Source organism: Oenanthe melanoleuca, chromosome 20 (genome assembly GCF_029582105.1).
Source record: "Oenanthe melanoleuca isolate GR-GAL-2019-014 chromosome 20, OMel1.0, whole genome shotgun sequence".
Lineage (NCBI taxonomy): Eukaryota > Metazoa > Chordata > Aves > Passeriformes > Muscicapidae > Oenanthe > Oenanthe melanoleuca.
In genome coordinates this window covers 14,108,731-14,132,137 of record NC_079353.1, presented here as the reverse complement: position 1 = coordinate 14,132,137, position 23,407 = coordinate 14,108,731, and the positions used below count along the sequence as shown (strand labels likewise).

Sequence of the window (23,407 nt, the reverse complement as noted above, 5' to 3'; positions counted from 1 at the left end):
AAGTGCCAGGTAATTAATTCCTGCAAAACCCAGACATCTGAGATGATGGTATGGCTGATCCTGGCTCACCTTGGAGGAAGAGGCTCTGGCCGATCCCATGTTGTTCTTTTCTCAACGTGATCCACATAGTACACTCGACCATGCTGGTCTACTCTTTGCTCCCAGCTGAAAATAGATCAAAAACTTTAATCTTCCTCCAGATCAAACTACTCCCACCATTCAGCTACAGCCTAAAGATGAGAAACAGTTGTTTTCATAAAATGCTTATTTCTAAATGAAATGTTAAAACTAACCCTCAGCTCATGAGATGCACCATAACAGTGTGCAGCACACAGTGGTACCATTCATATTAACAGTGACTCTCTCAACTAAAATAAAAAAAAACATTGTACATGACCACCTTTCTGGGAAACAGAAGCTCAAATTCATGCCTAGGTGTACAATTTTAGCAAAACTTTATATTCAATATCAAGTGTATCAATAAACTGTTGAACAGAACCAACCATAGATCATAATTCCCTTTTATAGTAGCATTAATCCAATATATGCACATTTTTCAGTGATCAAGTATATGCAGAGATCACACTAGGGGCATTGGTCCCATTTTCTACATGTGCATTTGGGACAATGACTTACCCCTGTATTTGCCCTGGATGTAACATCACAGTGGGGGGGGGGGGGGGGGGGGGGTGGAAAGGCTATTTGCCATTTTTGTTGAAATCAAAATGATAAAGCAACAACTGATGTTTTCAAGACCACTTTTTTATTTCAGTTATCCTGTTCAGACTTCTTTTACCTTTTGGTTCTACTACCAACAAATGAAGGCAGGCAATTCACCAATTATACCATTCACATTGGGAAGTTTTTGATTTCCCTCACTCAGGGAGTCCAGAAACGTTTTTGCTGTTTGGTTTTTTGGTTTGTTTGTTTTAAGTTGAGAGCTTTGGGGCAACAGGCCAACCATCTGACAAATTCAACATGTACCCGAAGCACAGCAGCATGTCCACACTACTCCCAGGAGCTGCAGTATGAAATCCAAATCCTCAGGACTGCAACAGCAGCTTTTCTGCTACTTACCCATACCAATATTTTCCTACCTGAATTGACTTTAATTTGAAGACAACAAGCTGTCACTACTTTAAATCTACGTCTCCCCAACATGGGAACATATGATAAATATCAGAAGTGATTCTTTCCTTGAATGACTGAAGACTAAACACAAAACAGCTACAAACTCTCCAAATTGATATCAGGGGATTTTTGTCAGTCAGCAAAAGGCAGATGTTATCAATGGTTTGTTACACCTGCTATAAGGAAAATAAAGTAAAACCAGAAAAATCAGCACACATGGGGAGAAAGAAGTCATTAAATCCATACCCAGGTGGAAGAGGACCTTGGCTGACTGTAGTAAGGGCCTGAGGTGAAGGATTTACTGGCTGGACTTGTCTCAACACCGGAGGAGTGGTGAGTGCAGGAGTGGCAGGAGCTGTGGTTGCAGCTGTTGCCCCCTCAGGGCTCTGCTCTGAAGGTGTATTTGAGGCTGTACCTGCCAGTGATCCTGCACTGGCCCCATCACTTTCTGTGGATGCGGATGAAGGACCATTTGCACTTGCTATAATATCAGAGAGAAGAGAAAAAGCCTTTAACTGACATTTATCACCAATCTATTGTAGAAGTTACATATTACAAAAGCAAACCTGCCAGAACTGCTGTTTCCACAGCCACGTTTTGCAGCTCAAACAAAAACTAAACAGCAATTCTGTCTCAGTGTAAAAATGCTTTAATCCAAGAACTGCCATCAACAGCATTTTGGTATTTCTGATAAATATTTACCTTGTCTGCATTCTGTAATATTAGATTATGATAAACTGCTTCCTTGTACTAACAAATTAATCATTTTCCATTTATTATTTGGAATAATTTAAGTGATAAGCATAAAATTTTCAAGAAGAGATTTTCCATTGCATGGAAAGTGACAAGCACAATGGGAGGGGAACACAGACATTTTTTAAATGTTTTCAGTTTTATCTTAATGCCATTTGGTGGATGGGGTTAGAAGTTGAACACAAGTCAAGTCTCATTAACTAACTGCACTGGATTAATCTTTTAATGTAATTAATGTATTGCAGGGCCCATCCAGACCCAGCATCTATCAACTGTAATGAGAATACTGAAACATTGCATTGTATGGAGGTAAAGGAATTACCCCAAAAACATCAAATAACTTTTCAGAATTGTAGCCTTCAGGTAGTTTTAAAATAACTAGATAAAAAAAATCTATATATTGCAGCAAAGAAGAGTAACGGATTTTTTAAGTGCTGCAACGTCACAGAATCTAACTGCAATTGTAGAAACCAGTAACTCATATCTCAGAACTTAATATTATCAACTTGAGGCAGTTCAGTGAGTCCTTAAGTGGATTTCATGTCATTCTCAGTGGGTGCCTTAGTGCAGCAGCAGCACTCACTTGTGCTCTCCTGGTCTGAGCTTCACTCTCTGTAGCACCATCACTGACTGCCACCACCCCCAAGCAGATGTGGAAACAAGAAATCTCCAGTAACAGCAACAACAGCTAAACAACATGTACTTGAATGCAAGCTACGAAATACTCCCTCAGAAATGACCTGCCAAAGAATTTGTCATCAGCAGTGCAGTTAAACACCAGGAGCAGGAAGAGCTGGGCTCGCTCCAGGAGTGCCCAGGCTGGGGACGTACCAGCAGCCGACGGCGGTCTGCGCGGAGTGGGGGGCGGGGGTCTGGCAGGCCTGGGGGGTCTGGCAGGTTTGCAATTTCCATTTGTGAGTAACGGAGAGTCACTGCCATTAACAGTCTTGTTTTCACTGGAAGCAGCATCCTCACAGTTTTCAAGGCCATTTGAGTTAGTCCTTTTGCAGGGAAAGACACAGAGAACTGTTGTGACATGAAACTGCAAATCACAGAACCATGGAAGAGTTTGGGTTGGGACAGGCCTTAAAGCTCATCTCATTCCAGCCGCCTTCCACTAGACCAGGCTGCTCCAACCCCCATCCAGCCTGGCCTGGGACACTTTCATGGAGAGTTGAAAAGACACCTGAAAGTCACTAGAATGCAGAAGTCACAACTAGGTGAGATCTGTAACACTCACAGTAATTCCAAGTATCTATTCATCTGTATAAAGACACAGAGTTTATCTCCTAAGGGACTTGAAACCACAGCTGATGGAAAGGTGGTGAAATAGATGTACATAACACCTGTCACCAAAATCTCCTCTTTCATTTCCCATTTGATAGACTTGCCCTTAGGTCCAGGCTCTGGATTTTGCTGCTCAGCTATTTCTGCCCTTGAGTCCCTAATGAGATGAAAAGATAACACCCAAGAACAGCCTGTGTGCCTTTACTCCACAGGCCTGGCATATGCTCAGAACACACAAAATGCTACAAGTTTTTAGAAATCTTACTTATGCATACATATTTTTTCCTCTAAACTCAATTCTGGAACATGCTGGAGAATTTAGGACTAAGCATTAAAGTTTTGACCAACAGCTATGAATATACACTGCTCAACCTTACAAGAATTAAGAAACTACATAGCAGTACAGACCCATGCTGTGCTGTTCACTTACACCTAGCAGAGTAGTATTCTGATATATGTGTAGCTCCTTAACCACAGTCAGAGGTATCTACATATTTATTCTAAAGCATTTTATTTTCAGAATATGTTGGGCAATACAAAAAGTGTGTCAACTAAAATTCTAGTGGATTTACAGGTCAAGCACATAAGCCATCAGAAATAAAGAGGTTACAGTTTCAACACAGTACCTCTAAAATTACATTCCTTTAAATGTACACAAAATAAAACCCAGTAGGTAAGGCTAAGTAAATCCAAGTCATAAAGGACCAACTAAAATCATGTTCATTTAACTTCCATATCATGGTCAAACACACTTTTGCTCTATAGCAGGTGTGGTGCATGCAATTCATACTACACTAACCCCAAAGTAAATTACTCTGAAAGTGGGTCCAAATCATTAGTGACCTCAAGTCTGTAGGAGGTTTAGCCCCAGTTTTTCAGCCATTCTCCCTAGGTTCTTTCACATCATACCCTTGTAGAAAGTTGCTTTCCTGATTATTTACACGATCCTCACAATGACCACCAGAAGCCCCCTGGATGACACCAAAACTGAATCATTATTATTATTGCTGTTTTATTCTAATATACACTCAGGTATTCTGAATATCCAGGCATCTGAACACTCTTTCAAACACAAAAAGGAAACAGAACAAAAACAAACTTTCATGGTAAGACTTCAGACAACATAGCCAAGAACACAATCTATCAAAAAAAAGTTAAATTTAGCTTGGCTATGCCAGATGTCATCCAGAGTGCTGTGCCTTGTACAGATCCTCAAAACACTCATAGCACTGGTAACTAATTAAAGTAGCATGGTGCTGGGCACCTTGCAGGCAGCAAGGTTCATAATCCAGTATCAGCTTTAGCACACTGTAAGTGCCAGACAGCTTGTGGGATCTTCTTAACAAAGCTAAATATAATTTGGATTCCTCTATGCTATAAACCAGTGTAAAAACAACCAGTGACGTTTGTTTGGGGTTTCTTAAACATATATTTTGCTTTGGGTAATCAGTGGGAGAAGAATGAGGAACACAAAGGGAAAAAACAAAGATCAGTCAGGTATGGAGGCAAAACTGAGGCCAGAAAATGCAGCTGAGCAGCAGTTCAGTATTTTTGTATAGGGCATGCTAAGATATTAACAGATACTGCTGTAGGCACATTCATATATTTTTCATTGTCTTTCTTAAAAAATGCACAATTCCTCTTTCAAAACTGTGAATACTAAAAGGCAGAATAAAAAATTTAAAAAGTCTTAAGTCTTACCGTGTATCACTCCTGACTCTGGAGCTTTCGCCTTGTGTAGGACCTTAAATACCAGGAAGAATAAAAAAACGGAAGCATAAGCAACCATAATCTTTTCCAAGGAAAGCACCAGCCTTTAACGTTCACACTTCTTTCAAGTGTGGAGGTGAGACAATGTGCTGTTTATCTACTGGGCTTCAAAGCTGCACATATTCTGCATGTCTCCATTGGAGTGTGTGAATACAGTTTTTTTAACCACTGCCACTGTAATACTTCCACCTTATGGAAGATGCAACAGGACATCATTTGACTGTATGAATATTCCCAAACACACACAGTTTTAATAACACTGTCTTACCAGCAGTATAAAGCAGTGTTCATTCTTTAAATGGAGCTGGATTTTCATAGTCTCTCTCTTTTCAGTGATGGTAGGCAGAGCAAAAAGGGCAAAAACTTCAGTAAAATCTCCTCTCTGTTTGGCTGGGGGGATTTGTTTTTTAGGGCTCTCTAGCCCAGACCCTTCCCCTTTTCAGTAAATTATTTAACATAAATAATATGCACAAAATAATGGCTCCATGCCAAAAGCATTACAGAAGCTTAGCCTAGATTTGCAAATGTTTTGCAACTGCTTATTCAGCCAGCTTGGAAATATTTGCCTTTCATGCCAGCATTTGCAAACCTTGAATATGCAGCACAGAACTGCTTATTCATGTAGACAGCACCAATACTTTATTTCCACAGAGTTAAACAAATGTCATTAATAAAGAAACCAGTTTTCAGTTCTGATGGGAACTGTGGACAGATGTAGGCCAAAGACAAGGATGTAGTACAGAAAGGCTTAGGATAATGTGCTGTTAGTGGACTGTGCATGGAAGGAATTAAATCCCAGCAAGAGAAACCTTAACCTAAAAGCAACCCCATGAACAGTGTATTTGCCTGAAGTGCCTTTAGTCTGTACAATGTGCAAACTCAAACACTTAACTCCTTCCTCATATGCTCCAGTCCCCTGATTATCCAGGAACCTTCTGCTGAACTTGGGGATTGCTGTGTTGAGCCCAACCTTGTAAATAGGACTCAATTTCAAAACCTGCATGACTTTTCCCACCTTTTTTTCAGTAGGTGAACTTTAGGAAATCCAAGAATGCACAGATGAAAATCAAGTATTGCATAAAAGGAAAATTTGGTACTTTCACTAGATATTTCTATCCCTACACCTCAGCCCTGCTTTGTAAATGCCACAAAATTCCAGCATCTGGCTTTTATTTATGAATAAAATTCCACACAATCAGTCTGTGCAGTTGATTTCTTTAACAAAATGCAAAGAAAATGGACTAAAAGCTCTAGTAAATAATGGCTACAGAATTTATGTATAATTCAATTTTTCTATGATACTTAGGTAAAATTTCAAAGCAATTTCTCTAGGAATTTAAACACCACCCCCCCAACCCAAAAACCTAGAGCTTGCCAATTAAGTGTCCAGCTGGTCACAGTCTCTCTCAATGCTTTCTAGGAAAGTAAGCCTTACCTAGATCTACTTCTCAATGTACAGTATTTCAGACATGCTCCACTGTCCTACTCCAAGGGAATTAAAATTACCTTTTTATTTTACTCTAACTAGGTATTTTACAGGTATTCAAGTTTTCAGTTTAAAAAAAACTGTACACACCAACTAAAAGTGGATCCCTCTCTACAGCTCTCCACAGGGAACTAAATCTATGAATACATTTATTTTAATAAGCTCTTTTAAGAAAAATGAATATAAACCTGTGTCTCCTAATAAGCAAAATACTTATTTCTAGGATGATGATGATATCAAATCAACTTTATATTTTTTGTTTATGATATTAAAATCCAAGGAAGCTAGAGGCTTTTATTAACATTTGGGATCATTAGATAAAAGTTTGCAAAGCCCAGAAAAAGATGCTGATCTTGGTTTTGTTGCAATAAGGCTGAAGGTCTGTCTTGTGAACTATGACTCTACTTCATATAAAAGCACATGAGATTTCTCATCTCTATAAACAGAAAGTTACAGAAACTGCTGTTATTTGGCTTATTTGAAGACTGCGTTAAAGCTTCCCCAAAAATCACTTTGCATAGCAGATAAATGGAGCTTTGGACTGCAAATTACTCACTTCTTGTACTTGAGGCTTCCCCATTGGTCAGGAGCTCAGGGTCGACCTGCATCCCGTCCAGACAGACCGACAGATCTCCCACCACTTCTGCTGGCTCCCTGTCACTGACGAGGTGCAATGTCACCACTACCTGCTCCACTGGAAAAGGAGACAGAAAAAAGGGAGCTTACATTACTGCATGAGAAAAAAAACTTTTATTCAAGAAGCCAATTGCACACCTCAGTCATCAAGGGGAAGAAAAAGCCCAAACACTCCCCAGAACTACGAATCTGCCTCTCCATTATTTTTTTGTGTGGTAAAACTGAGCATTTTCAAATAGCATTAGAAAGTCATTGTTTCTACAAAAATGGCAAAACTGGAGCATAATCTTGTTGCTGCCTAGAAAGGATTATCATTACAGCAGAGATTGAGTCTCATATTACTACAGCAATTAACATACCTGACCCCAAAACAGAGTTAGGAAGTGTAATTCACTTTATTCTTGATTAAGAGCAGATCTATTTTCTGTTTTCTGACTAAAAAGCTTCACATTTATCTAATGTCATCCAAATTCACATTCAGAATGCAAACCTTATCCATCACATTCCCAGACCATGCTATATTCAGGGTTTTCAGTGAAACAGAACAGTAAATAAACATTCCTGCTGAAATGGTTTGAAACAAATCCCAGTGAGCTCCAACAGGTGCCTGGATTCAGACAGCAAATGCACTGACTCACAGGGATTTTCACCCAGACTCAGCAGACAGACACTGCCAGGAGAGCAGCTCTCACTGCTGTCAACACTCTCCATCTGCAACCCCCATGTATGGCAGCTGGGAAGCCAACACTTCTTTACAGGACAGAACAAAAGCAGGACAGCAGAGAGCCCTGTGCTGCAGCCCCATGAGTGTTATGATGGGTCTGTAAAATTCTGCATTTCTCCTTCAACCTTCCCAAAGCCTAACTAGTTCCAAGATAACTGAAATAATACACCTAGCACCAATTCCAACCATAGTTTTAATTTTTAGGCTTTGTAAAAGGAAACTCTCCTGTTTAATCAACCTTTCACTCAGTCTTGCACACACTAGCAAAGCAAAAAGCATCTTGTTTTCAGGGACACCATGGCAGGCTGTGGATAACAAAAAAAAATTGTTCTGAAAAAGTAGGAGGAAGCTCATAAAAGCAACCAGGAGCACCAAAAGCAAGCCTTAAGGGGCTATTCCAGAGGTGCACATCATGTTCTTTAACATGAACAATTCCTGAAGATATCTGTGGCATTCTGAGATACCCTCCATCTTGGACTTACATTTCATACTGTTGGACTTCAATGTTTCATGAATATCCAGAGCAGCACTTCCCAGAAGGACATCAGACTTCAATGTTTGATGACTCCAGACTCGAAAGTTTAGTTTACTTACAGGAGTGACAATTCTGAAAAGAGAAAGTTGAGTACTGTAAGGGCTTTTGTTGGTGAGGAAGGGGATGAACTGAGCCATATACTTCCACTGTCACTAGAAGTTATTTAAAAACAAAGAAATAATGGTGGTAACATCAAACCATTTCCAATTATCACATTCTCATGTCTCCTGAATAAGTCATGTCAATCAAGTTGCAAGGCTGTTCATAGACCAAATACATTTATTATTACTCTTTTAAGGGAAATACAGAGAAGCTGCCAGCAACTCCACAGTAATACACAGTAAGTTCTGTGACAGCAACTTCAAAGTAATTTTTAATACTGATATTCTTTTTCTATAAGGAACACTAACATTTTTTTAGTTTTAAATTATTTTCTTTGTGAGAAATGGGTACAAATGACTGCTTATTTTCTCAGTGGATAACTTCAGCTGTGTATGGTTGGTAAGTTCAGAATTTCAGGGTCAGCTGATCCCTTCAGAAGATCCACCTAACAAACTCCAAGGAGAGGAACCCCAAGACAGTCCACCCTCATTTGCAGAAACCACTACAATTTTCTTTTTTATCCTGAATCTAAATACAGACAGCTGCACCAAAGTATTTCCTAAAAACCAATTTATTTCACTAAGCTCCATGTAGCTTTAGTGCAATTCTCAATGAAGCTGATATACTGGGGGTGTCTGTGCTCAGCTCTTACTCAACAAGAGCAAAAACTGCACATATATTACTGCACAAACATTCCCATTTAAAAATGAAAAAGGCAAACTTTAAAAGGCAAAAGAAAATTCTGCTCTTCTACACTTTCACACATATAAAGTGCAAGACTTAATTTTGCTTAACATATCTCAGTGCAAAGGAAGGCAGTAAACAGTAGTAACTAAAACTTCACAATAACCTAAATTACAATGAAAGTACAGATACAAAAAAGGTCTTCCTCAGCCAATATTCCAGATGCTTCAAGAAGAATAATCTACAATTTAAGTACAAGAAATCACAAAATCATTGAACAGTTTGCAATGAAGACATCTCACAGTCCATCTCATCCCACCCCACTTTCCACCGTACACGCCCCAAGCCCCATCCAGCCTGGCCTGGAACACTCCCAGGGATGAGCAGCCACAGCTTCTGCAGGTAACCTGTGCCAGGGCCTCAGCACCCTCCAAGGGAAGAATTTCTTCCTAATCTCTCACCTGGCATGCCCTTGTGAAAAGTCCATGTCCAAAGTGCAAGCACAGACTCATCTATACCTCAGAGTTCCATGTGACATGAAGAGAAAACTAAATTTTATAGAACTTGTCTTCCTTCTTTACTCATAACACAAATACTGGGCCAAGCAAACATCAACAGCTGTATTTATCTTTAATCTGATGTTAGATTTGTACTGACAATTTGCATAAATTAATTGGGAATTTTGGACCTGTGCTTGAATTTCGAGGTGCAGAAGACAGAGGCAACTACCTTGTGCTATGGCCTGGTACACCACAGTGGGACACAAAGAACAAGAACTTCTGAAAACTGGAACTTTAAATATGACAACAAAAACATGCATGGAACCATCAGTTTTAATATTAAATTATTGTCCTTACTACTCACTGAATTAGAGCTCCTTTGATATGCCACACATAGTAATACAAAATATAAGCACAAGCAGTATAATAGTTTGTAAATATTTATTTCAGACTGTACTATAGTTACTCTAAAAATGTTAGAAATGTCACCACCTCATGCAACATTCTACTCCTTGCTTAAAATAAAAACAATCTTCAAGCCCACTGTCAATTGCCTTAATTTAGCTCAAATAAAATGGAAAATAAAACCAAACCTACACAGTAAGATGTTGTTTCCACTTTGGACTATTTGTATTGTTGCATTTTTCTGTCTTCTTTGATTGTCCATCTACTGAGACTTCCACATAAGGGCTAGGTCCAAACCATTTATTCTTCTCTTTTAATTTTGCTGAAATAACTGTTAAGAAACAGAAAAACCAGTAATTTACTCAGGAAGATTTCAATTGCAAATCGAAATATTTTTCATTTGGGTGCTTTAATATTCAAGTGTCAGGTAATTGATGCCTGACAGTAACACTGGAGAAAAAAAAAAAAAAAAAAAAAAAAAAAAAAAAACACAACAACCCACATTAGATGGATAAAAGACCCTCTTGCATTCCAGCTCATTTATACAATGCCATAGCTCATACAAATGCCTAAAACATGCAAAAATACTTGTGCAACATCAGACACTCTCATTAATCATAACCATTACAAGATCCACAGAAGTGTTTAGGTGTTAAAAGTAGAAAATACTTTTCCTGTCAATCACCAGCCAAGAGAATTCCTGGAGTTTATTACACTGTTTGTTAAACTCAAGACATGATCTGCCTCTCATCAAGGCACTGTGGAAAACTGCCACAACTTCTCATGAACAGAACACCACTGAGAAAATGAAATTAGTGTAAAGTTTTCTGCAGCTAAGCAAACTTACTGAAAAGCTGAATCCAAACCCTGAGTTCCAGTAGCTACCTCCTGTTCTAGAAAAAACAAATCTGGACAGGACTTGCAGCTCTAGAGCTTTGATTTTGGTGGGGAGTGGGTCTGCTGGGTGTTGACTGGGGTTCTTTTTTGTGTTTGGCTTTTTCAGGCATTCAGTATTACTGAGTGCAGCATTCCCATCTTTTCAAACACCATTGCTGTGCTGCCTCATTTATGATGTCTGAGTCCCAGGTGCTCTTGGATTCACTGGCAACACTGAACTCACAAAACAGTACTGAAGACAAAGATGTTATCATTTCCAGTTGGCCCCTGAATTCACTATTCTAACAAAAAACAACTTGCTCTTCTGTGTTTGTCACCCACCACAGCCACACTACATCCTTAAAAAGAAATGACTAATTCAGGCCCATCTGGCTAATCTCCCCAGATTCCCTTTATAGCCTATGCTCCTTTAGAGATTTAGAGAAGTAGCTTAGTATAAACTCCTCTGAACTGACCCCAAGGAAAACTCTCTCTATGTATTACAGACCTCTCACGGAATTTGACTCACTAATTTTCACAAACCACGTAAAAACATGTAACAAGGGAGAAGCCATAAGTCAACTTTAATGAACAGCACTATCAGGAAAAAGTGTTAGGATTTGATACTATGCCAAGTTTCAGTAAGTGCAAGAAATATCATAAAGCACTGTTACATTTCCAGGAGGACTGCCTGTACAATTTACTTAACAGTACCAAAAAATAATTATTCCTTTATTTTTTCTTTTACACAAATATTTATCATTTCTAAATGCATTTTAGATAAAATCCAGAATAAAAGAGTTGTAATGAAGTAATGATGGTCTAACATCAATCTTGATTTCTCTTGGGCATTTTACAATGCAAAGCTTCCAGAAATGCACCATAGTAAACTCTGTTTAAATTGTGGAAAAACAGTGTCACATTTCTAACCAGAAAAGACAGATAATTTCAGAAGGCTCACCAGTGATCTGAAGCTGCGATTTCATGGACAACCCACTGGCTGGTCCTAATCTGGACCCACTGCCAGCCATAATATGGGCTGGATCTTGAATCTGCATGAAGAGAGAATGCAAACATTTCAACACTCAGAAGCTCAAAAATTCATCTGCTTTTTGACATGTGGATACATCACAGTGCAAACAAACCTAGTTCCTTTCCATTTCCCCAAAGTACAGAAAATCCTTTTAAAAATCCAAAGTACAGAAAAAGGGCTCAGTCTCTATTACATGACCTATAACTATGCAGGTTCTAGGAAAGAGGTATTTTGATTTTGTCACTTCTTTCTGCCAATTAATGAGTGAATGATGTTCCAATTCCAAAGTTTGCTGTTCCTCTTATATCTAAAACGCATGCTTGTCTTGGTGTCATAAATCCTGGTTAAGTTTACCTGTGTCAAGTACTACTTGGTTTTAAAAAAAATAAAAAAACATCACAATCCACAAGCATAGCAAAAAGGCTAAAAAATGAATTATTAAATTTAAAGGGGAATTTCAAATTTAAAGAGGCCCACTATGATATCTTTATTTTCACCTGGTCAGATCAAGTCTATAGACAGGGGCTGTCACTCTACAAAGTACTTAAAGAAAAAAATACATCACTTTTCAAACAGAGCAAGAAAACTTTCAATTATTGCACAATTTTCCTTCTTGGCACACCCCAACCCTCACACCAAGGTTTGTCTGATCCTCCCAGCCCAAGGCAGCACAGGTTCCTCCTTGCAGTATTTGGTTTTGGGGAGGCAGACAAAGTAGACAACGTGCACCATAGAGGTTCTAGAGAAATTAAATTATGTACTATTACATTAAACACAGACATCACTCTGGAAATGTCCAGATACCCCTGACACCTATTCATTTTTCATTCACATTTCATCTCAGCATCTCTTACCAACTGAACTCCACTGCAAAATGAACAGGCTGCTGGACACGACTCCCAGCCCGCTCGCTGCATCCCCGGCACGCCACGTTCCCTCCTTGGTGCCACTCCCACACCGCCTTCCTAGCTCAGAACTACTGCAAACCATTTGTGCACCCCTCTGGGTGACCCCCCTCTCACAGGGCTCAGCTGCTGTGGCCAAGGAGGTGCTCACCAGCCCCACAAAGCTCTGCTTTGAGCAGCCACCAGAGGGGATCCCAACACAGAGCAGACATCCCTTGCCAGCTCCCAAGCACTTTTCTGTGTACATTACTTCCAACAAGGAAAGGAAAGTGTTAGCTTAGGCTGCTGCTATCTGTATCACGAGTCAAAACATGCCATTTATGAATTTACAGCTGATAATACCAAAGCAGTTTATCTAACCCCAGACATGTTCAGCCACACCAAGGAAACCAGAATCTGTACAAGGAGATTAAGTATCGAAATGGCAACTTTCTTTTTGGAGGCTGCAATTTGCAACAAACGTCTGTGACAGTGAGTGTGGAAACTGTAATCCCTCAGGTATTTGAAAGTCATGAAATGGGTAATTCTTGCATCCTGCAGCTTGCTGATGTGAGTATTCCCTACTGCAAAAGGGAACCAAATTAGTACCAAATTAGTAAGTAATTTGTAATTAGGAATTAGTACCAAAAAAGGTACTAATGACTTGCTCAAATAATATTTGGTGTTATTTGTAGCATTCAGTGCTGTTACTAAATTTCAGATGTGAATCACATGATAAATTTCAATCATGTTCGTGAGAAAGATTTTAATGAAAGTATTTAAAAAGTAACCTAAATTCAAATTATTTAGAGGGCAATTCCTAATTTTGCTCCCACGACTGGTAGTACCATCTCCCTGGCTGTATTTTATGCTGTGTGAAAGCAATCAGGTTACATCTAGACCAACAGAGATACATTGAATAGTCTGAAGGAGTTTGGATTTATGAAAGTGCTGCCAGTTCCCACCTGGAGAAATCAACACTGCACAGAATACACCTGGGATCCCTGGATGGGATGACTCTCAACTGAACTCCCACCCTAAGCATTTACACCATACAACACTAATTCAGAAGAAGTATTAAAGCCAACTCTCATTTCTAGCCCAGCAGATACACTCAATAAAATGATTTTACTAACATTTCATCATTTTCTTTGAGAATAAGCAGAGAAAATCTAGCAGCTTAACCACATCTGAAATGAGTGTCCAGCAAACACAGCTGAGTTAACACATGTAGATGTATAAATGTTTACGCTGGGAGACACAGCCTGCACCAATAAACAGCTTAAGGAAAATTCCAGGAATATGCTGCCTGGCAAAACTTCTAAAAAAATAAACTACTACACATTGTTTAGTTCTCAGCTGCTAGAAAGTTTCTAATTATTTTTGAACAATAAAATTTACTTTATTTTACTCTTGCTAAAACCTAGAGGCTGTGCAATTATGGCAAGCTCCATTAATTAACCAGGAAAAGCAGAGTCCAGAGGAAGAAGCAGGAAGCAACAAATTAATTCTGCTCTGCACTTCAACATCCCTACCTGTCTTTCAATACCTCTACTCCAGTGTCTCTTCTACTCTCCTTAACTGCCCACTGAGAAAGATTCCACAAGCAGAACAGTTTGTTCCTTGCCAAGCTTCCAGCAAGGAATAATCATGGAAAACACAATGAAGCTTTTCTCTCGGCTGGGAACTAATTTATGTCTCTTCCCTACCATGCATGTATATACTTTATCTGGATTTTCCACAACTCATTGAAATTTAATCAATTTCTCTACCTCCATCTCCATCAGTTTTTAGATGGAATGGATCGGTAATTTAGAAAGACTGTAGTGCAACACACAGGAAAATGGGAAGAAAACAGGTAGAATTATGTACACCTCATTCTGTTAGGAAACTAAGTAAAAATATATTGATTAGCCAAAGAAAAATCCATGGTGATTAATGAACTAGACTTAGAAGCAGAAGAAAGTGCAAAAGGCATTAACACCATCAGTCACACATATTCAGCTGCCTATTTACACTTAATTTTTAACATTTCATTCCTCTTTATTTATGTAACAAATACATCAAACAGATTGTTTGTGTGTAAAAAACCACTCTACTAAAAGCTGCAGACGACTTCAACTTGGAATCAGCCTAAGGCTACTCGTAAGCCCAATCACAAAATAAAAAAAACTCCTCAATCATTGTTAAAGTACTTCCATCTAGTTTCATTATAACAGAAATGGTACTTAGGAACAGGAAAAGCAAATGTCTTTATAAATTCAATGTAATGCTACAAGCACTTTCACAAGTTGAAACTGTCATTTCAAAGCTGAGAATGCATGCTCAGGTTTTCTTTCTGCAGCATGCAGCACATCTCCATGGATATTTAGGGGTTTCATATGGCTTAGGTTGGGTTTTGAGTTTTTTCTGGTTGTTGTTTTGTTCTGTTGTTCTGGTTTTGTTTAAATTACAGTAAACTCCTATTGCCATTTTTCTCCCAGATGCTGCAACTCAGTTCCAAGAAACTATCAGAATCTGAAATTTAGGAACATTAGCTTTAAAGTTTGAGAGCCGTGACAGAACGACTGGGGCAGTGTAATGGATGTTCAAAACATGATCAGGTAAGCATGATCTTCTCAGAAATGAACAAGACAAATCCTTTGGCATATGAAAAGGCAGAATAGAGAAAGAATACCTTCTTGCCATTAAAAATAAACCATTGAAATGGTTGTCTGAATTTCCTCCATGGCTGCATACTTGCCCCAAGAAGGTTTAGTTCTATAACACCCTACCATAACATGTAAATTATTAGATAAATTATGCTTGGCTTCATAACTGCATGCACCATTGTTAGTAATCAGGCAAGTTTGAACAAACACTGCTTAAAATAAATCTGCCTCACAGCAGGAAATTCAGACCACACATCCTCTTGGTCCTGTTCTCTGCATCCCACCTGCAGTGCTTTCCCAGCTTCCCCTTTGGCCTGACCCAGTGCTGCTGGGCTATTTTCATCCGAGACAACAAATTTCCACCACAGTTTACAGTGCACAGGGTGTGGAAAAGGAGGAGAGTGCAGCCCAAATGCTAGGCTGGGGCAAAGGAAGGCAGCAAAGGAGGATCCTCAGTTATTTTTCTAAGAAATCAGGAGAAATCTGCTTTTCTCCCCACCCTTTTTAGTGCTTCGTGGTTGAAGCAAAGGAAGAGTTGCAGAGGAGCTCCTCAACCCACAAAATCAGGGAGTAGAGACAGAAGAAAAATGCTATCAACGGGCTGAGAGACCTCCAGTGCCACACTAACTTGGGTGACTTTATTCAGCACTGCAATTTATCTAGTAAGGAACCAGCTTAATGAAGAAGGTGATTTTGTTTTGAATTTACTTGAAAGAACAGAAGACACCGAGGTGAGAATGAAACCCTGTGACCGGATTACACATAGCTTTTTACACGTTGGCGCATGCTCTTTGTAATTTAAAAAAAACTGAAATAGTTGCACATTCTTGGCTCCTTTAAGTCTTATGTTTAGTAATTCATTTTAAGAATAGGCTAAGCTGCTCTTTGCAGGTGTTCCTATTCAACATGCATTTATAATTTTAATAATGGAGAAAAAACCCTGCATAATGAAAAGAATTTCTTTGAACATATCTAGTAATTTTAAAAACTGTTTTGAGAACCTCACTATGTAACAGCAATAAAGACTTTTGGAAAAAGCATAAAGTATACAAAATTTTGTTTAAAAAACTGCATGTAAAATGTAACATGTCCCTTTTATCAACAGGTATGTGATCGATACATGCACTCTTTTTGTGTGTGAGAAATTACAGCAATGCTTACTCTCCTTCTCCCCCAAACACTGAAGCCTCTCTTTAACTGAAGGCATGAATATTGCAGAAAAGGTTTTTCTCTTTAACTACAGCTATAACTACACAGTGAGCCCAGGCAGAGACAGGGAGTTTAGCAACTTACTTGCTTAGCAAATTTGCAGTTACTTTAACTGGTCAAGTTTCATCTTTAAAGTAAAATGTGGTTTGACAAAGCTGGTTTTAGTGGTTTACACTTTTTCCTCCCCTAAAGTAAGTTTTTAAGATGTGGTCAGGTTTGCTCAAACAAGTCAAAAGACAAAAAGGAAGAAACTGCTGAATAATCAACCAGGGAGAAAAGAACAGACAGATTGTAAGAATGTTGAGCACACACTGGAAAGGGAAGCAATTATGAGGTTTGCATCAAGGGATATTTACGTAAGGAATGGATCACAGAGGTTTAACACAGAATGCAGCTTGGCTCCCTTTGGCCATTACTTTGTGCGCAGCACAACATCCGTTCACCAAGAAGTCTGGAAAATCCGAGCAGTCTGTGCCAGAATACAACTGCTAGAATTTACAAAGCCCAAGCTGATATTTAAACAAATGTGAAATACATGCTGGGTCTGAACACAGGCTGTGGGCTGGGTTAGTGAGCTGTGTGGTCCTGTCTGCCCTGCCATCAGGCCCAGCTCCCTGCAGCCTCCGTGCTCAGGCTATCCAGTACAAGCCAACAGCCACGCAGCTGCTCTGAGAGCAACAAGAGAGATCCCAACTGAAAGATAAGACTGGAGCCAATTCAATACACAAGCTAAAAATATATTTGTGGGGAATACAATTTAATCCATTTGGGAAGCAAACCAAGTGACATGACCTTCAGAGGCTGCAAGAAGGGAAAAGCAAAGTATATAAACCACAAATGAAAAGAGGGGCCCAATTTTATCCTGGCCCTATAGTAAATCCTTGATGCTGAAGTAGAAACTTCAAAGCTTCATCTACCATCTTGTCTAAAAATTGCCTTTTTTTTTTTCATATCTGATCCATGTATACAATATATATATGATCTACTGTACTCCTGGCTCAACACAGGAATCACTTTCTTGTTACATCTCCTTACAGATTATCATTTCTGCGCCATTTCCAAGGAGAGTGGTATATCAAGAGTCAGAAGACACATCTTCTCTAAATCAATAGGTTTAATTCTACAAGTGAGATTATCAAAATCTGTATCTAGACCCACTATTCTGAACTTTTCTATTGAATCTTTTACTGCTATGAGCAGTAAAACATATCTTGTAGAGAATGTAATGAAGATGCTAAATTGAGATTAACAAAGTAGGGATAAAAACACGCATAAATCAGCTAAACAAGAGTTTAAATGGCTTTGATTGATAACAAAGGGCACTTTGTGCAGGAATAAAAATGAGGAATGTTTGTGTCAAGGCCAGGATGCCTTCTCCCTGATAAGACTCCAGCACAGATGCCTTGACCAGCAAAACAGCCTGTGGAGAGTGGCAACAGGGTTATGTCACATCACTTATGTCATTCCATTTCCTGTCAGACCAACAGGAAAACATACTGTAGCTTTAAAGAGATGGATATTCCAAATAAGGAAAAAACCAAGCAGCATTAGCCTCCCCCAAAGATTTATAGAAGCTGAAGTGAGCCATATTCTGAAGCAAAGGACTAGCAAGAAACAACTCTTGACTCCCAGAGGATAAAATATCCATATGTGAAGTTGTCACCAACAGGAACCTGAAGCACAATAAACAGTGAGAGAGACCCTTAGTTCCATCCTACTTTCATGCTTTTTAGGCAAAGCATAAAAGAGACACTGGCCATCCCACCTCAACACGTGGAAATGTTCTGGTGTCTGAGAGTACACAAGGGAGAGGATGAATTAATGAAATGTGTGAGAGGGTACAAGTAATGTGAGATTTTAAACACAAATACCACATTCTCTGTGGTAAAGAGAGTGAGACTCTTTACCCTGTAAAGTCTCATACTGAGTTTTGTTTTACTAACTTCCTGCAACCTCAATGTAACATGAATGACGTGTGATACTATATTGATATCCAACAATGGCAATAAAAAAATGATTGTCACAAACAGATCTTAAATTACAGCAGCAAAGACTAAGAAATTACACACTATCAGCCTTAAACATCTTTTCTAGAAACAATTATTTATGCAACAATAATAATCAGTGCTGATTCCTTGTTGTTCCTAAATATATACCCCTTCAAGAGAGAACTGAGCATGGGAAACTCTTATGAATCTGAAGTTTTTAAGTTGGAGATGGTGAAAAACATTCACCCTGCCTACCTAAGAACAGACATTGCCCAATGAAAGGCAGAATAACTCTGGAAACATTGTAGCCAGACACCCAGTGATATAAATTTTATCTTTTCCCTGGATACCTGGAGTGTTCCTTGTGCAAATGGCACAGGTTAGAAAAACTTGTCTATCAACTTCAGCCTGAGGAGAAAAATGCTTCCAACACTGCTTGCAGTCCGAATTAAACTGTCATCAGGCCTCTCAAACTGGAGACTTTCAGCAATATTATAGAGAATTCAGTCATTAGCATTTCTCTGCAACAAGAAGCCTGCTTGTAAAACCTGCACCTCAGCTGAACTAGTTCACACTACTTTTTTCTACAGAAGTAGCATTTGATTCTGAAAAAAACAATGGGAGAAAGACGTGTAAAGAAACAGAACTGTAATATAAATAAATGCAAGAAAGACAAGTGTAATTTGTAGTTTTTCACACTTTCAGTAGTACATCACAAATTCCCCAGCCACAAGCTGTTCTTAGACTAAAACTCTGGCAGGCAGGACAAAGAGGATAAAACTGGCATTGACACTCAGACAACTTCCTAATGGATTTCCTTCCTAACTAGGAGGATGTTAGCTTTTACTAACTTTTAAGAAATGCAAAAAGAGGGGGAAAAAAGAAAAATGAACATCACATGCCTTTTGCTTCATTTCCAAAAGCCTGGCAAGAGCAGCCACTGCAGAGAGCTGCACAGGATAATTAAAACCATTTGTGAAAACAAAGAAATGGTCTATTTTTATTTCAGCCATTTCCCTCTCATGGTACAATCCATTTCAAAGAGGACAACAATTCACATATGCAAACTGCTAAGCTAAAACTGGTTCAGTGCTGTAATCTTTGAAATAGAGCAGTACTTAAAATGGCTGGTTCTTAAATGCTGCCATTGGAAAACATCCATGAAATTTGGTAGGCATGGTAATCCCCAGCACAGAGAATTAAACTAGTATTAAGATGACAGAGGAAAGGCAGTGAAACTGGAATAGTTGTAAGCAAGTACCACAACCTCAAACAGATTTTTGAATTACTGGATTGACTTGTATTAACTGGACACAAACTCCTGTGTTTTACAAACCATTGTTTTTAGAAATTAATTTTAGCCTTTAAAATTCTACGCAAAAAATCTTCGGGAATCACAGTTTCAACACAATACTGCACTGACTCAGAACCACTTCATTCTAATGCTTCTGGGATGAGGTTTCAGGAAAACTTCCCAGTGAGAGTTCACAACCAGAACAAAGTTACAGTCTGTGGAATGGAAAGTAAGTAGTTACCCTGCTACCTGCAAAGCAAGACAATGCTTTTCATCCAAGAAACCAGGTATTCAAGCCTGTTCCTTTATAGCTGAGAGTTCCCAGGTATTATCATGGGCTGACAACACACAAAGTAAAAGCTCATTTATAGAGGTCTGTGCTCTTTTGTCTAGTTCATGATGGGTAAAACTCTTCCCTAGCTCCCTTTTCTGGAAGGTCAAATTTTAATTCACTGCTGGCTGCCTTTTCTCAATGGACACCCCTAAAGGTGTAGCACACAACAGTTTTACTTATCCAACACATCTAATCATATTTGGTTGAGGAGGCAGAGTGAGCACCAGCAGCCAGACATGGTTAACACAACCCATTGCTCTGCTGTGACCATCACACTTCTTACAGAATGGTTTAAATGAAGTTCAGCTTTCAAAACACGAATTAAACTCAATCTAAAACTCACCAGGTGATAGTACTGTGAGCAGAAAGTTTATGCCATTAAAGAGTGAAAATCCTAGAACTGGAATGATTTGGCTATACAGCAAATACCTTCTTCCATAGGGAAATATCCTTTTAGCATCTCCAAAGTCCTCTGAACTTAAATATTCCTGTTACTATAGGACTGTTAGATTGTTATTATAGATCTCTAACAAAAAAGGCATCAAGTTCTAGCAATCAGAACTCTCATACCTTGTAGAAATTAATTACAGCTTCCACTTCCTTAATAAAACATTTTATATTTCACTTTTAAAAAACAACTGTTACATTTTGAGGCTTCTTTAAAAAAGTACCTAGAAAGTATAAACAGTATTTTTTCAGTGATAACCTTGGAAGAGAATTTTCTCCAGGGAAAAGCACACAGTGAGGCCAGACACTTCCAAGCAGTGTTAAACTGCTCTGACATTAACCTAACCAGGTATCTGAGAACAGTTAGTGCTTTCTATAAACTGCAGCTGCTTGATAAACACAGCACCCTACAGCATGCAGCCTCAGTAATGGCTCACCCAGGTAACATCCCACCCTGACTGCAGAAATACATTTATCTGTTTTGTAATTTGGAGATCAAGTTTCCCAACTCACATTTTATCAGAAAGGACAACTTTGAGCCCAAAGAAGGACTGAAGTAGCATGAAGTAGTTAACAAAACAACTATCCAAAACAATGTTTTCTTCCATCTGCCCAGTAAAAGCTTATTTAGCCCTACAGCCATGTTTAGCTTCAGATGGCTCACAGGGAAGAGAGGCTCCTACAAAGCAAAAATCCCAAGCTTGAGCATCTTAATCAAATATTCATGGTGCTGCTCACAACAGGTTATTTTAGACCTTACCATGACAGCATGCAAAGGAATCCTCCGAAGTTTACCCAAAGCCCCTTTCAGCCTTGTTGCTATGGGAATTTATCTGGAGGCTTCTGCTTACCACTGCTGCAGTTGCATGACAGTAGTGAGAAGAAACAGTCACATAAATCCACAAGCTATAAGCTACTTATTCATGTTATTCAACTAATTTTTGATTAGGACAATGAAATAATCTTATGTGATCACTCAGGGGAGAAACATTATGTCAAGATTTTAGGTTATTTCACCCTCTTTTAGGCAATTTTTCTTACTTATAATCTATTAACGAATGACTGACTGGAAGAGGTAGCTCAAATCACCTTCCTTTTAGCCACTTTTTTGCAGTTTCAACTGTTTTCCTGCAAGTTTTCAAGAAGTTAGTAGAAGCAGTCAGGAAAAACACAATTTAACATCTATGTATTTAAAGTAAAGGCATTAATGGATTAAAAACATGAAACACATAACACATGAACAGAACTTGAAAAGATGAAAAGCCACGAGAAAAAAAAAATTGCCTGTTATGAAGCACCCAGAAAATTAAGGACAAGGAGACAAAACACACAGAATAGGCAGTGACTTTGAAGTCAGGGTACCTAATCTTGTGAAAATTTTCACCAAGGATGAGAAAAGTGTGCTTGGTTTAACTCTTGAGACTTCTGAAAACAGTCTAAAAGTGCCAAGCTACATTTATATCTTTACCTCTCAGACTCTTTCCATGTATTTCTGCTCTTCCCTATGTTGTGTATTTAAGCAAAACACGATCTAAGAATGATATGAAAATAACATAAATGAAAATGGGTTAAGGATATCTTAAAACAAGAACACATTTCTGGGAATTACTTTAAATTTCTTTATTTTCTTTTTGTTTTAATAGAAACTAACAATAATTTGGGCTTGAAAGGGCCTCTGGGTATCATCCCATCCAACACCCTCCACAACAGGAAATACCAGTGTTAAGCCAAGCTGTTTAGTGTCATGTAGAAATGTTCACTACACTCAACTAGGAGCAAAATACAAGTTTTTGTAAAATAAAGATATTTTAACAGATATTCATGTTTGTAGATACAATGACAACAAAGTGAGTGCCTCTGAGGCTCTACACAAACACATGCTATTTTACTAGGGCATAAAGGTGCACAATGCCTTCCATTCTTAACATGCCAGCCTTTCACATCTCCCTGCCACACTGCTGCTGAAACCCATCAGGGAAACTAAAACATATTAAATATGAAATTATAAAAGGATGCATTCCTTAGAAATTTTATTCATCTTGATATTGGCAATAATATGGTAAGAGATTACTCACAGTCAAGATTGCTTACCTCTGTCAGAACTTCATATCACAAATCAAACAGCTTCACTAAAACCACGGGAAAAGCCTAATGGTTAAACAAACCACACTGTATATGTCAAGATTTCTTTTGTTACATTATTGAATCCTTAGAAGTGCAATCATTTTTTCAAGTGTATGCTTGTACATTCATTTCAGATGGCTTTCAATTGAAAGACTGAGAAGAGTTTCCAAGCTCACTCCTTTGGAAGGATTCTCCTCCTCAGTTTTTAAGCTACTCCTTTAACACCCTAGGATGTGTATTTCTCTGCACCTTTTATTACTAATAATTCATATAAATGCTTCACTTATTCTCAATTTAGGTGGAGGTTTTTTGTTTGTTTCTTCTTGAAGACTTCAACTGCTGCTTCATTTTCAAAACTTTTTCATATAGTACACATTCAGAGAAAATTAAAATATAAATAATAATAAATAATAATAAAAGCTGTATTTAAGAATAAGACACTTCAGCTTGTACTAGCTGACTGCATTGTTATATGGCTTCTAAGTTTCATTGTGGGAATTACTTGCCAAAACAGATTCCTACTTTCTTACAGAAAACCCATTTTCACCTTCTGC

General features: G+C 38.5%; 1 protein-coding gene across 3 annotated transcripts in view; it reads right to left on the bottom strand.

Moving 5' to 3' along the window:
• The window catches only part of ITCH (itchy E3 ubiquitin protein ligase), a 54,278-nt gene that overhangs the window by 18,457 nt on the left and 12,414 nt on the right, over positions 1-23,407 (bottom strand). For all 3 annotated transcript variants that reach the window (XM_056507169.1, XM_056507167.1, XM_056507168.1), the window contains exons 2-9: positions 11,851-11,941; positions 10,206-10,344; positions 8,270-8,394; positions 6,984-7,121; positions 4,873-4,915; positions 2,716-2,885; positions 1,378-1,612; positions 70-165 (exon numbers count right to left, since the gene is read on the bottom strand). In XM_056507169.1, the coding sequence (XP_056363144.1) occupies positions 70-165; positions 1,378-1,612; positions 2,716-2,885; positions 4,873-4,915; positions 6,984-7,121; positions 8,270-8,394; positions 10,206-10,344; positions 11,851-11,920 (1,016 nt within the window). In that variant the 5' untranslated portion in view covers positions 11,921-11,941. The remainder of the gene's footprint in view (positions 1-69; positions 166-1,377; positions 1,613-2,715; positions 2,886-4,872; positions 4,916-6,983; positions 7,122-8,269; positions 8,395-10,205; positions 10,345-11,850; positions 11,942-23,407) is intronic.